Source organism: Etheostoma cragini, chromosome 2 (assembly GCF_013103735.1).
Source record: "Etheostoma cragini isolate CJK2018 chromosome 2, CSU_Ecrag_1.0, whole genome shotgun sequence".
Classification (NCBI taxonomy): Eukaryota; Metazoa; Chordata; class Actinopteri; order Perciformes; family Percidae; genus Etheostoma; species Etheostoma cragini.
In genome coordinates, this window is record NC_048408.1 from 4,321,719 (window position 1) to 4,333,341 (window position 11,623).

The 11,623-nt window shown below is 41.2% G+C and overlaps 1 protein-coding gene across 1 annotated transcript in view; it reads left to right on the plus strand.

The window, feature by feature from the left end:
• Nucleotides 1-1,766: 1,766 nt before the first annotated feature.
• Nucleotides 1,767-11,623, plus strand: part of LOC117959962 (neuronal acetylcholine receptor subunit beta-2-like) — a 12,163-nt gene continuing 2,306 nt past the window's right edge. The window contains exons 1-6 of the mRNA XM_034897354.1: nucleotides 1,767-2,484; nucleotides 5,697-5,842; nucleotides 8,028-8,072; nucleotides 8,164-8,273; nucleotides 8,745-9,271; nucleotides 10,440-10,930. Coding sequence (XP_034753245.1) covers nucleotides 2,439-2,484; nucleotides 5,697-5,842; nucleotides 8,028-8,072; nucleotides 8,164-8,273; nucleotides 8,745-9,271; nucleotides 10,440-10,930 — 1,365 coding nt within the window. The 5' untranslated portion in view covers nucleotides 1,767-2,438. The remainder of the gene's footprint in view (nucleotides 2,485-5,696; nucleotides 5,843-8,027; nucleotides 8,073-8,163; nucleotides 8,274-8,744; nucleotides 9,272-10,439; nucleotides 10,931-11,623) is intronic.

The following is an 11,623-nucleotide window of genomic DNA, read 5'->3' on the forward strand; positions in this document are numbered from 1 at the left end:
ATCCCTTACTTTTGAACTCCCCTTGTGACTCCTCTTCCTTGACTGCTTGGTCCCTCACAGTGTGTTACGGTTATATATTGGCCCTACTAAACAGTATGCTCAGGATGTACCAGTATATATGTGTGTGTGTGTGTGTGTGTGTGTGTGTGTGTGTGTGTGCTTTGTATGTCAGTTGTCATCTTGGCCCTGTTGTTTAGCAACCTGAAGCCGCCTCTGTGAGAGAGGAAAGGGAGTGATGGAGCAGGAGAGTTAGAGGTGTTGTCAAATGCCGTGAGCTGTGGCGCGCTCGTGCCAGTTAACTTGACTGAAGCAGACACACACTTTCATCATGGCGGATTGAAATGTCCACTGGGCCATGTAAAGGAGTAATGTGTTGGTTATATGGCCTGGACTGTGATGGATGCTAAACCCATCAATAATGGCACACAAGTAAATATCTCTTCCGTCTTTGTTTGAGCTCATTAGTTCTGTTTTAGGAGATTGCATATGTGTGTGTGTGTGTGTGTGTGTGTGTGTGTGTGTGTTTGTTAGTATGTCTGATTTAAATTAAATCATGACACTTTGTTTGAATCTTTCCTTTTTTTTCATAATTGAAAAAATCCAGTTCTTCAATCAGTGCCCCTAGCCAAGAGGAATCAATTCTTGCAACGGTCCGCTGACTATGTATTGGGTTATTCATAAGCAACACGCAGAAATACCTAAAAAAGAAAAGTGCATGTCCTCTTCTCTTTATTGCTTTCACACCCAAGCCTTTCTCTCTTTTCACTGTGACTTCAGAAGCAGAGCGGCCTAAGACATGACTCTCCTCTTAGTGTGATGGGAAATCCTAGCCATGTGCACTCGGTCCAGCTGCACTAGAACTAAGTACTCTGTATAGCGGCTCTAAGGTAGATGATGTAGGATTATTAGATGAGCAGGAGACATTATAGCTCCACCATAGAGGTGTCTTTGAACAGAGCCCGCATACGTCACAAAACTTCAAAATAAATCATCTTTCAATTAAAGAAGTTAACATGAATTGTTGTTCTTCAGACAGAGATACAGAAAGCCCGCTGAGGGTAAATGAGTTGAGAAATCTGTGGTTACTGCAACTCCCACTTCTAACATTCTTTTAATAAAAAAACCCAAATAGTTATTAGAAGTTTTAGGCTGTCTCTTCAAAATAAAGATTCTTATTTTTCAGGCAATGTGGAGCAGTATTTATAACATTTGTATATGTTATATTGTTTTGTTCCATTTTAAGAGTGTTATTTCACTGAACAAAAGAAAGGAATCCTAATCCCAGCTATCCTCCACTCCCCCCCCCCCCTCTCATCATGACAACATCTGCTCACAGCTGGCATTCTAACTGCGTCTGCTTCTTTTATTCCAAAGCATATTCCAGACCAAACTGCTAATAGTGGCAGTAATTTCCAAGTAGGCTTCAAGTCGTCTTAGCTCACTTTGAGGAAACTTGCGCCCATTCAGGCATCCTTCTATGGATCTAGATGGGTGTACTGCACACATTTCCGGTTACGCTCGTGCGCTGTGGTCTCGTGTGGATTTTGTTCAAGTCTGGATTCCCTTAGTGCCAAGTAGCCTAGAGGCTATCCCAGCACCACTAGCGGAACAGAGGCCATCCGGACACACTGAGCAGCTGTGGGAGTCTTTTCCCGCACTCGCTTTACGCCCCCCCCCACACCTTTCGCTTATCCTCCTGAGGAAAAAAAACGGACGTTCATGGGAAATCCTCCCTGTGCTCTTTTTGGACTTTAACCGAAGTTACGCAGAGGTAACACAGGCGTCTTGTCTGCCCTAGGGCACTCTCCGCGCCGATTTCTCAACGCACTACAACTCGCCTGCGCTCCATCAGAGGAGCGCGACGCGGGTGGGCACTGCTGGTGCTTCTGTCCACAGAAGAAGAAAAAGAAGAACTTAAAAGAAGATTTTCATCTGGACCACAACAACCCCACTCATTTGGACTGTGCGATTTGGATCGCGAGTGGACTACATGTCCCCGTGGCCGGTTCGTGCCGAGGCGGCGGCGCGCAATGGGCAGCCCAGCTCCTCTAACAGTTCTCGGCTATAGAACACCAGACCAACGATGTTGTCTGTGGCAAATCAACATGTTCTACCAATGACCTGTTTCTTATATCAGAGAAGTTTCTTCTTTAATATTTAGATATTTTTGCGCAGCTGGAAATTCCGGAAAAGACGATCAACCGGGGCAGCTGTGTGTGTGTGTGTGTTTGCGTGTGTGTGTGTGTGTTTGTGTGTGTGTCAACCAGCGCAGAGAAGAGAAGGGAGTTGAAGAGAAGGAAGACTTGCTGCATCACGGAGAAATATTTAAACACTGTGTATTTTACGCTGTTTACATTCAAGGACTTCTTCTTCTTTTTTTTTTTTGGAGGACAAGAAAGACAAGAAGTAGCAAGTGTGTCCAGGGAAGCAGAAAGGAGATGACTATCAACACTGTTCTCCTGCTCGTCATTTTCTCTGTCACAAGTGAGTTCTTTCATATTCACAAAATGACCCAAGTATGGATGTGTGTTTCTATGGATATTGTAGTTTGACTATTTGTTTGCAATAATCACTGAAAAACATGAAGACAAAAACTAATAGTCATTCCTTCTCTCTTTCACACACACACACACACACACACACACACACGCACACACACACACACACACACACACACACACACACACAGAAAACGTTAGGTTAATTAGGTCTGAATGAACTGCAGAAGAGAGAAATCTTACCACAAAAAGAAATGGATGCAGGTCTGGTAGATAATCGTGGACAGGTCACATTACGGGCTGCACTAATTTGATATTGACCTTTTTAATCAAATGCTGAGCTAAATCCCAAACGCTCCTTTGCTGTCAGGGTTTAGTAAATCTTACTGTGAGAAATCCTTGAGGAAAAAAGACTGAACCAACTGCTGCTTTTTTTTTGGCATGCCACGTCTCTATACATCAGCCATCGGATTTGTATGTACTTAAATTACTCAAAGTAAACAGCAGCCTCATTGTACTATTCCTTTATATTCTCTAACAAGCAGAAAGATAATCTGAACAGATCTCAACACAATCTGGTCAGTCTCTGAATATAGTTTGTATGAAAAAGGCCAAAACATTGTCTTCTTTTTTACATTTAGTTTTTTATGTTACCATTTCTAACAAATGTATAAACTCTTTCATACATCAATCTTTACTATAGCTAAACCAGCAACATTGAATCCAGTGTCATTTTTTATTTATGTATGACATGTATGACCTTTGGCCTAAATCATTTTATGTATGTTTGTATGTACTGTACATCTATGTCCTCTTTTTATATGAGCTACCCAGGGATGCAAAAAGAATTTGTCTGACAGTAAAGTTGTGTCATATGGTATCACATCTCCCTTAGTTACTGTTCAAACCCTTCTTTACACGACAGGAAGGCCAATGTGGTGGTAAACCACCAGATCCCTTTCTTTTATTGCAATCACATTTTCTACATGGTTTCTCAACAGTAACTGCCCAATTTGAAAATAACAACATCAATTGCTATAGGTAGTTTGGGTGTATTTGTAGAGTGCACACGAGTGCTCAGGCTAGAATATAAAGGACACGACCGCAGTGTTCTTAATAGCTACGGCCCTGAGTCTAGCTTATGTAGCTGTTCTCTGAATGTGTTTAGTTCATGTTGCCTTGAAATAACATTGTTATTAACATTACCTAATCGGGTTCTGTAACATCTGATTGACATTGTGAGTGTAGAGCTTTATGATCAGTCTTATGACTTTATTTAGAAAAAGACACAAAGTCAGAAGACCCCTGTGTGTCTCGAAAGGGAAGGATGTGGTATGTCTTTAAATAACAGTAAAGCTTTGCCTCAGAGACAGGGTTTAAAAAAATGATGTGTAGTGTTCGTGCTTTTAAAATAGTCCTAAGTAAAAGCAGATGGGCACTTTGAATAATTTACAGAATGCTATTTTATACCTACCGCCGGAGAGCTCTGTCTCCTGTCTTTAAGGAAGAACACTTCAATGTCTCCACCAGTGTCCTGACAGAAAAGCTTAACCTGACCTTCACAATGCCATCAAAAGTCCGTGCTTACCATCCATTGTTTTGATTGAGAGACCCCTAGCGGCAGAAAGTTACTTATATTATGTTAAATAGAGTGTTGGCTTGTCTTAGCTTGCAGGCCGCTTCACTAAAGAAAAATTAACGGGACCGAAAATAAAAAAATCAAAGCCATCAATGTTCATATCTGCTCTCCAAAAACAACTGGACTCATACAACGATCGGGTATAACGGGAAACATAGACAAGCATTAATCTGTAACATCCATCAAAGCAAAGGTACCCTGAAATCTAGGTCTGAATTATTTAAAGGATGTAATACACCGAGAAGGCACATAGCACTTTGCGGTGTCTTCCACCATGTTGTTGTGAGTGCTTGTTTTCCATAAAGGTCTAAAGACTACACCTGAGGGATGTACCACCAAGCAGGTTCGACAGAGCCAGGGTTTCACAAAGACATGATGGGTACCATGAAAAAGCACGTCTTTTCATGGTTAACCCAGGTTTTCTTCATCAGGCTTTGTACACATTTCCGTAAAATCATCAAAGTAAGTAAATTGACTCTTTTACTGCACAAAATGGACCGATCCCATGCCACCTACTTCCGCCTTTGTTGTAACCTAAAGCGTTACGACATGTTAATACGGGTTATACAGGCCTTTCTGTTGAATTGAGACCACTCAGATACAATCTGTATGTGATTAAGGGCTATTTGCTTAACAGTCAGTTTAACTTAATCATCTCTATTGCACAAACAGACTACTCAGGGTTTTACTTTAAAGCATGTCATTAATCCAATATGAAGTTACAATAAACTGGATCTGAAGTTCTTTTCTTAACTTCGTGTAGATTCCCCAGCCTCTCTTGCTTCCAAATAGCTAAACACATCGGTGTTCACAGTGACTTGAAAACTTGAAACAGCAGGTCACTGAAGAACATGCATGCTCAGTCAGCCTTCCCAGCACGTCATCTTACAAAAACAGACAAGTCATGGGCCTCTGAGTGGGGCGAAGCGTTCCAGATATTAAATGCTCTCTGTGCTGTTGTCAGTTTGTTTGACAACGTCGACACAACGGCTGTGGAAGTCAGGAGAGTGGGGTCAAAAGCATTCCGCTTCTGACTTATTTATATGATCACTTTTATGTAACCAATAATTTAGGGCTGAGGAAACACAAAGCTTCAGGGATGGATGCATGGCTGGAGTTTTGTTTGTTCTTTTGCTCTAAAACCCTGCAGTAAAGTGCAAGACACATGTCCATACACACACACACACACACACACACACACTCACATTGCCTTTATGCCCTTTGGTAAATTTACTTAATTTACAGCCAACTTGTTTATTGTTCATCATTCATGATGACGCTGGCTTGAAAACATACTGCTAAAGAGAGGGTATCACGCATGGTACTCCAATACACAGGCACACACACACACACACACACACACACACACACACACACACACACAGGCTCATATGTGGTCACATTTTTGTATTCAGTGTTAGACCACCCATAGACAAATGCTTTGTATATTTCAAGCAGAGCATGTAAAGGGACACGTAAGTGTACTTGTGCAATTTTAAATGTATAGCACTTTAAAAATAAAATGTTTTGCCACTCTCTGTGTTCTGAATGGTCTGTAGGCAGCAGGGCAGAGAATGCAGAGGAGCGGCTTGTGAACTACCTGTTGGGTCCAGAGCGCTACAACAAACTGATCCGACCAGCTGTCAATAAGAGCCAACAGGTCACCATCTCCATACAGGTGTCTCTGTCGCAGCTCATCAGTGTAGTGAGTATGCTTCTATAGAAAAACACACGCACAAATACAGATGATCAGAAAAGCTTTGGGGCTGAAATGCTCGTGATTCCTACTTTAACTATCTAATTACGCTGATATACTGATTGTGACAAAATGTGTTTAAGCATATTAACAAAACCCCTTTTCATATTGTCGTTGTTAGATGTAAACCTTGAAAACCTTGCACGTCCTTGCATTTTAGGAAATGAAAAACGGCAAACGTGAAGACATTACATTGAGCTATTTACCTTCGCCAAAGTCAGCTGATGTCACCTCCTCGCTGTTCAAACCTTGTGTTGTCTTCCCGTCCAAATTGAAAATAAACACTTTTATTGATGCTTTTTATTGATGTTTTTAACTCTTTATTACGGTTTTGTCCCTTTTTCAACACTTTTGAAGCTTTTTTCAGTGTTCTGCAAACACACACACACACACACACACACACTTAACTTGTCAACTTTAATTGTACAGTTGTTTTTGGAATTTATGGTCAATAAACCTCATTTATAGGAAATTATACCTAATGTTTGAGTTATAAAAGCAGAAATTAGGAATTATTTCAACTAAAATTAGAGGAATGGATGTTGATGATAATCACAGACTGGAATATGTCAACTTTTACTCAATACCATTTCAAAACCACTTCAATTTGTTTTTCAAATGCTATAAAATTGAATTAGACACCCCCAAATTAATGAAAGTAGATATTTGTACTTGCCAAAGAGCGTTGTGTGGAATCAATCATGTTACAGGACAACATGAGGGATTAATATTTGTAAAACCAGCAGACAGACTTAAAGGTACACCTATAGCATTGATTCATGAAGAAAACTATTAAGACAGTGTTATAGTTGGAGATACAAGGCTTCTGTTCGACAGCTGTGATGTTTTTTCATGAATCTGACCTGGCAACATGGATCTTTCAAAGCTTCTTGCAATTCTTTCACATCAAGATGTGGTCTGGACCCACTCTATCTGTAAAGTGTCTTGACATAACTCTTGTTATGAATGGATACTAGAAATAAAATTGAATTGAACTGAATTGAATCATGGCTCATGACAAACAGCATATTAGTGGCATGTTGTACCTTGTGTTTTAAATGTGCTGTCATGGTCATGGTCTACAGACATATCACTGGTATGGCTTGTTTTGCAGGCACACTTATGTAGCCTGAGTAGTGCTCTTCTCTTCTCTTGATTGACATCTCCGTCGGGGTGGGACATCCTGACCATTGGAGTTGTTTTTAGTTCAAAGAGTCAGGTCACATCATGTGAATCCAACCATTCCTCCACTCGCTAGGCCTTCTTCATATAGGAAAACAACCAGGTGTTACTAATAACATTAACACATACGTACATCGTGCTTTATTACTGCTTCAGTACAGACTCCCTTAAATGAAACTCAAACAATATAGCTACATAAGTATAACAACAGCATTGAATACAAATTGCAGTATTATATGTGTTATAAAATAATGTTGTGGTAATGCAGGTTAGGTGGACTGGTACCTTCAGATTGCCTGTAGGTGTGAATGAGTCTGACTCTGTTTGTCTGTCTCTTTAAGTAAGCCGTGTGACCGATGCACATCACCTCACACCCAGTGCATTCTGGGATGGCTGCAGCCCTGCTGCGATCCTGAATGGGATAAGCAACTTAGAAAGTTCACGGATGGATCATGTTGGACATTTCTTGTGTAAAGAAAGTAAATCCTATAGTGCAGTCACTTCAGCAATGGCCCCCCTATTGATTTCAATGATGCAGTGCTTCAGCTTCCTGTCATAGCCATATCCCGCTCCGATGCCTCAATTATACTTATTTTCTATCATTAAAATTTATAATGTGTTATATTCTCTAACTTATGACCCCACATATTTACTCTGGGTGGACGCTCTGCACTCTAAAACTCCTGCACAGTAAAACACAACTCAGCTCTGTATTGTGTCTGACTTTGGGACATTTGTGAAGGTGTTGGAAGCGATGTTAATTCTGGTTATGTTACATCCACTCTCTAAAGGTGTGCTGTGACATTTTGGCTAAAGACTTTTAATGTGGCACGCCAAAAGCCCTGCCTGTGGACAGCATTGTAATAATTCCACCATTTACAGTATATTGTAAAGTAAAATCTTATGGGCATGATGCCCATTGTTTTACAAGCTTGTTGTTGTTTTCCTACAGAATGAGAGAGAACAGATAATGACGACCAATGTGTGGCTGTTTCAGGTACAATACAATCTTTTTATCTGCCCAGTGCACATACGGTGTTCAATACACAGTATGTGTGTTTGTCAGTTTATAAATGCTCTCTCTGCAGGAGTGGAATGACTACAGACTGAGATGGGACCCAGAGAAGTATGAAGGCATCAAGAAACTACGAATACCATCCAAACACATCTGGCTTCCTGATATAGTGCTCTACAACAAGTATGTGCATGTCATTCTACCAAAAAGAAGACCAGTTTGCCTGGATTTGATTTAGAGGATCTGCTTCTATTATGCTGTTTTTAAGTCAGTATAATGAAAGAAAACGCTTTAATAACATCGTTGGATTACAGTTTGGTAGAGGTACAGTATATTTTCCTACAGTATTAAGATAGTGTCCACCATTATTGCCATTTGAAGCAGAAAATCTGCAGCTAAAATAAGCCGGCTTTCTTTCTATGGGGATTTTGTAATTATCGTTTTCTGCATTCTCTCTTCCGGTTAGTAACAGCTTAATCAATGTTTGCTTTTATTATTTATTATTATTATTAGTAGTAGTAGTATCACTTCAGACAAGCATCAAGGAAAGTTTAGGTTTGTCTTATATTTTTTCATTGCAATAAAGAGGAAAAAAAGGCCTACAGTGCTGCCTCAATCTTCAAACATGTCTTCTTCACCCACAACCTATTCCAGTGCTGACGGCGTGTACGAGGTTTCCTTCTACTGCAACGCTGTGGTCTCCAACACAGGAGACATCTTCTGGCTTCCACCGGCCATCTACAAGTCGGCGTGCGCCATCGAGGTGCAGAACTTCCCCTTCGACCAGCAGAACTGCACTCTGAAGTTCCGCTCCTGGACCTACGACCACACAGAAGTGGATCTGATCCTCACCAGCGACTTCGCCAGCCGCGACGACTTCACGCCGAGCGGAGAGTGGGACATCGTCTCGCTCCCGGCGCGCAAAAACGAGGACCCCAATGACATCACCTACCTGGACATCACCTATGATTTTGTGATCAAGAGGAAACCCCTGTTTTACACCATTAATCTGATCATCCCGTGTGTGCTGATCACGTCGCTGGCTATCCTTGTTTTCTACCTGCCGTCAGACTGCAGGGAGAAGATGACGCTGTGCATCTCAGTGCTGCTGGCGCTCACTGTGTTCCTGCTGCTGATATCAAAGATAGTGCCACCCACCTCTCTCGCAGTGCCTCTCATAGGTCAGTCACATTGTTGGTTATAAACCACGATACCTCAAGTTTTCAAATAGCGTTCAGGGTCATTATCCACAGTTCTGTACCCAATTTTACCATTGGGTTCCTTTTTTTATTTATTTAATTTGCTATATTGTGCAAACTCCCATTAAAAAGCTTCAAGGGGTATAATCCCTTGCTTTCCTGGGAGGCTTTTAATACGATAACATGTGCACTTAACTTAATGAGAAATTAATAGCAAAAAAAAAGCAAAGTAAGTCAAGTTTATTTATTTATTTTGAAGCCCAATTAGAGATAGCTTATGCCAACCAAAGTTATGTACAAAACATATAATAGTATAATAAAACATTAAAGTGTAAAAATAAAAAAGCAGAAAGAAAACATACCAGTTATAGACATGATAGCACATTGAGGGATTAGTGGGCTAAAAGGCCAATGAATAAAAATGTGTCTTTAGCCTGGAATGAAGACAGAAACTGAGGGAGCACATCTGATATCTAGCTTGGTTCAGAGCTGTGGCGCAGCCGCTGCTAAGGCTCTGTCACCTTGTGGTTTTAGTTGTGATCGTGGGACATACAGGGGAGATTTGTTGTCAGATCTACAAGACCCAGGGGCTGAGTGCCGATAAATCTGTGATATAAGACGGGGCCTGACCATTTAAAGCCTTGAAGGAGATCAGCAGGGTCTTAAATTAGATTCTAAAGTGAACAGGGAGCCAATGAAGAGAGACTAGCGCTGGGGTGGTGTGCTCACTTACTTTTGTCCAGATCATGGAAGTACTGAATTGGCTTGAGTTTGGAAATGGTTTTTAACTGATAGTAACTATTTTAACAACAGAATTGATTTGTTTTTCAAATAGGACACCAAGGTTTTTTGCATGCAACTTCACATATGGGCCTTTGGAATTGCTCAGTACATAAAAATAGTATTTCTGTTAAAATTTGAACTGCAGAGCAGCAAATAGGTGATTGCAACATGATTCTGTGAACTTAGTGGACTAATGGACTAAGTGATGTGGATATGTATGTCCAGAAACATGTGAGCGCTGCCTTTATTAGAGACTAATTTGTCCCTGTTGTACATTACTGTATTTTAGACTCCTTATTGATTACCTAGAAACAAATTACAAATATGGCTCTGTTCTTGATGGCATCTTGTCTTTTCTTTCTCTAAGGTAAATACTTGATGTTCACCATGGTGCTGGTCACTTTCTCCATTGTGACCTCCGTCTGTAACCTCAATGTGCACCACCGCTCCCCATCCACCCACCACATGCCCGACTGGGTCAAACACTTCTTCTTAGTCCGCCTCCCCACCTTCCTCTTCATGCGGCGTCCAGGCTCTTTCAACGTTCGTGATAAACTCCGCAGGAAGTACGCCAACCGAAGCATCGTCGGGAAAAACAGTTCCCAGAGCGGCACAGAGAAGAAGCAGTACTCCAACATCAGACTCGGTGGGATCCAAACAGATGCCGACTCTATCTACGTGAATGAGGACTTTGCACACAAGTTCTGCTGGAAGGATGACGACACCCCGGATGGAGGTGGTGGGTTTTCAGACCTCCGGAGGTCTTTGCCTGTTCAGTGGGATGCAGATGTGGAGGAGGCAGTGGATGGAGTGAGATACATCGCAGAACACATGAAGATAGAAGATCACGATGATAGGGTGAGGACACAAAGCCGTGGTTAAAAAAATGTAAGTGACAATGAGCAGGAAGAGATAGGATCAAAGGATGAAAGAAAGGGAAGACAGAATAAATTATTGGAAAGAATGGGCAAAGACAAGACTTACAAAAGCAGATGATGGGGAGAGGTTATCAGGATTGGATAGGACACGGAACATGTCTTAAATCTTTAGCATTTGCTTTTGTCCTTCTGTGACATCATTAGAACCTGCCAATCACCTTCATGCTGTTATGGAAACCTCAGAAAACCATGCACACACTCATAGAATCACAAACTGACTGAATAACCCCAGCCCAGATTTGTGGCTTTGGGTTTTTAAACTTTTACAAATTCAAACTCTAACCCATATATTTAAACCAATCAGAATCGTCTTGGGCGGCTCTAAACTCTGCACAGAGCCACGAAAAATAGTTGTGCAACAGGCAACTCAGATTGGATAGGTAGTCTAGCTAGCTCGCTGGATTTATCTTTACCTTTACCTTTAGGAAGTGGAAGGTAACTGCACGGCAGCAATCCCAGAAGTTGGACGTCAAGAATATAGACTAGTTAGTTTGTGTTATTGTGTGACTTTGGGATTTGAACAGCCTGATCCTGCTTTCTAACAGTTGGGATATGCTGCACAGTGGATGTGCTCGCCTTAAAGAGGCGCCTAGTTTTGTCCATTTCTTTGCTG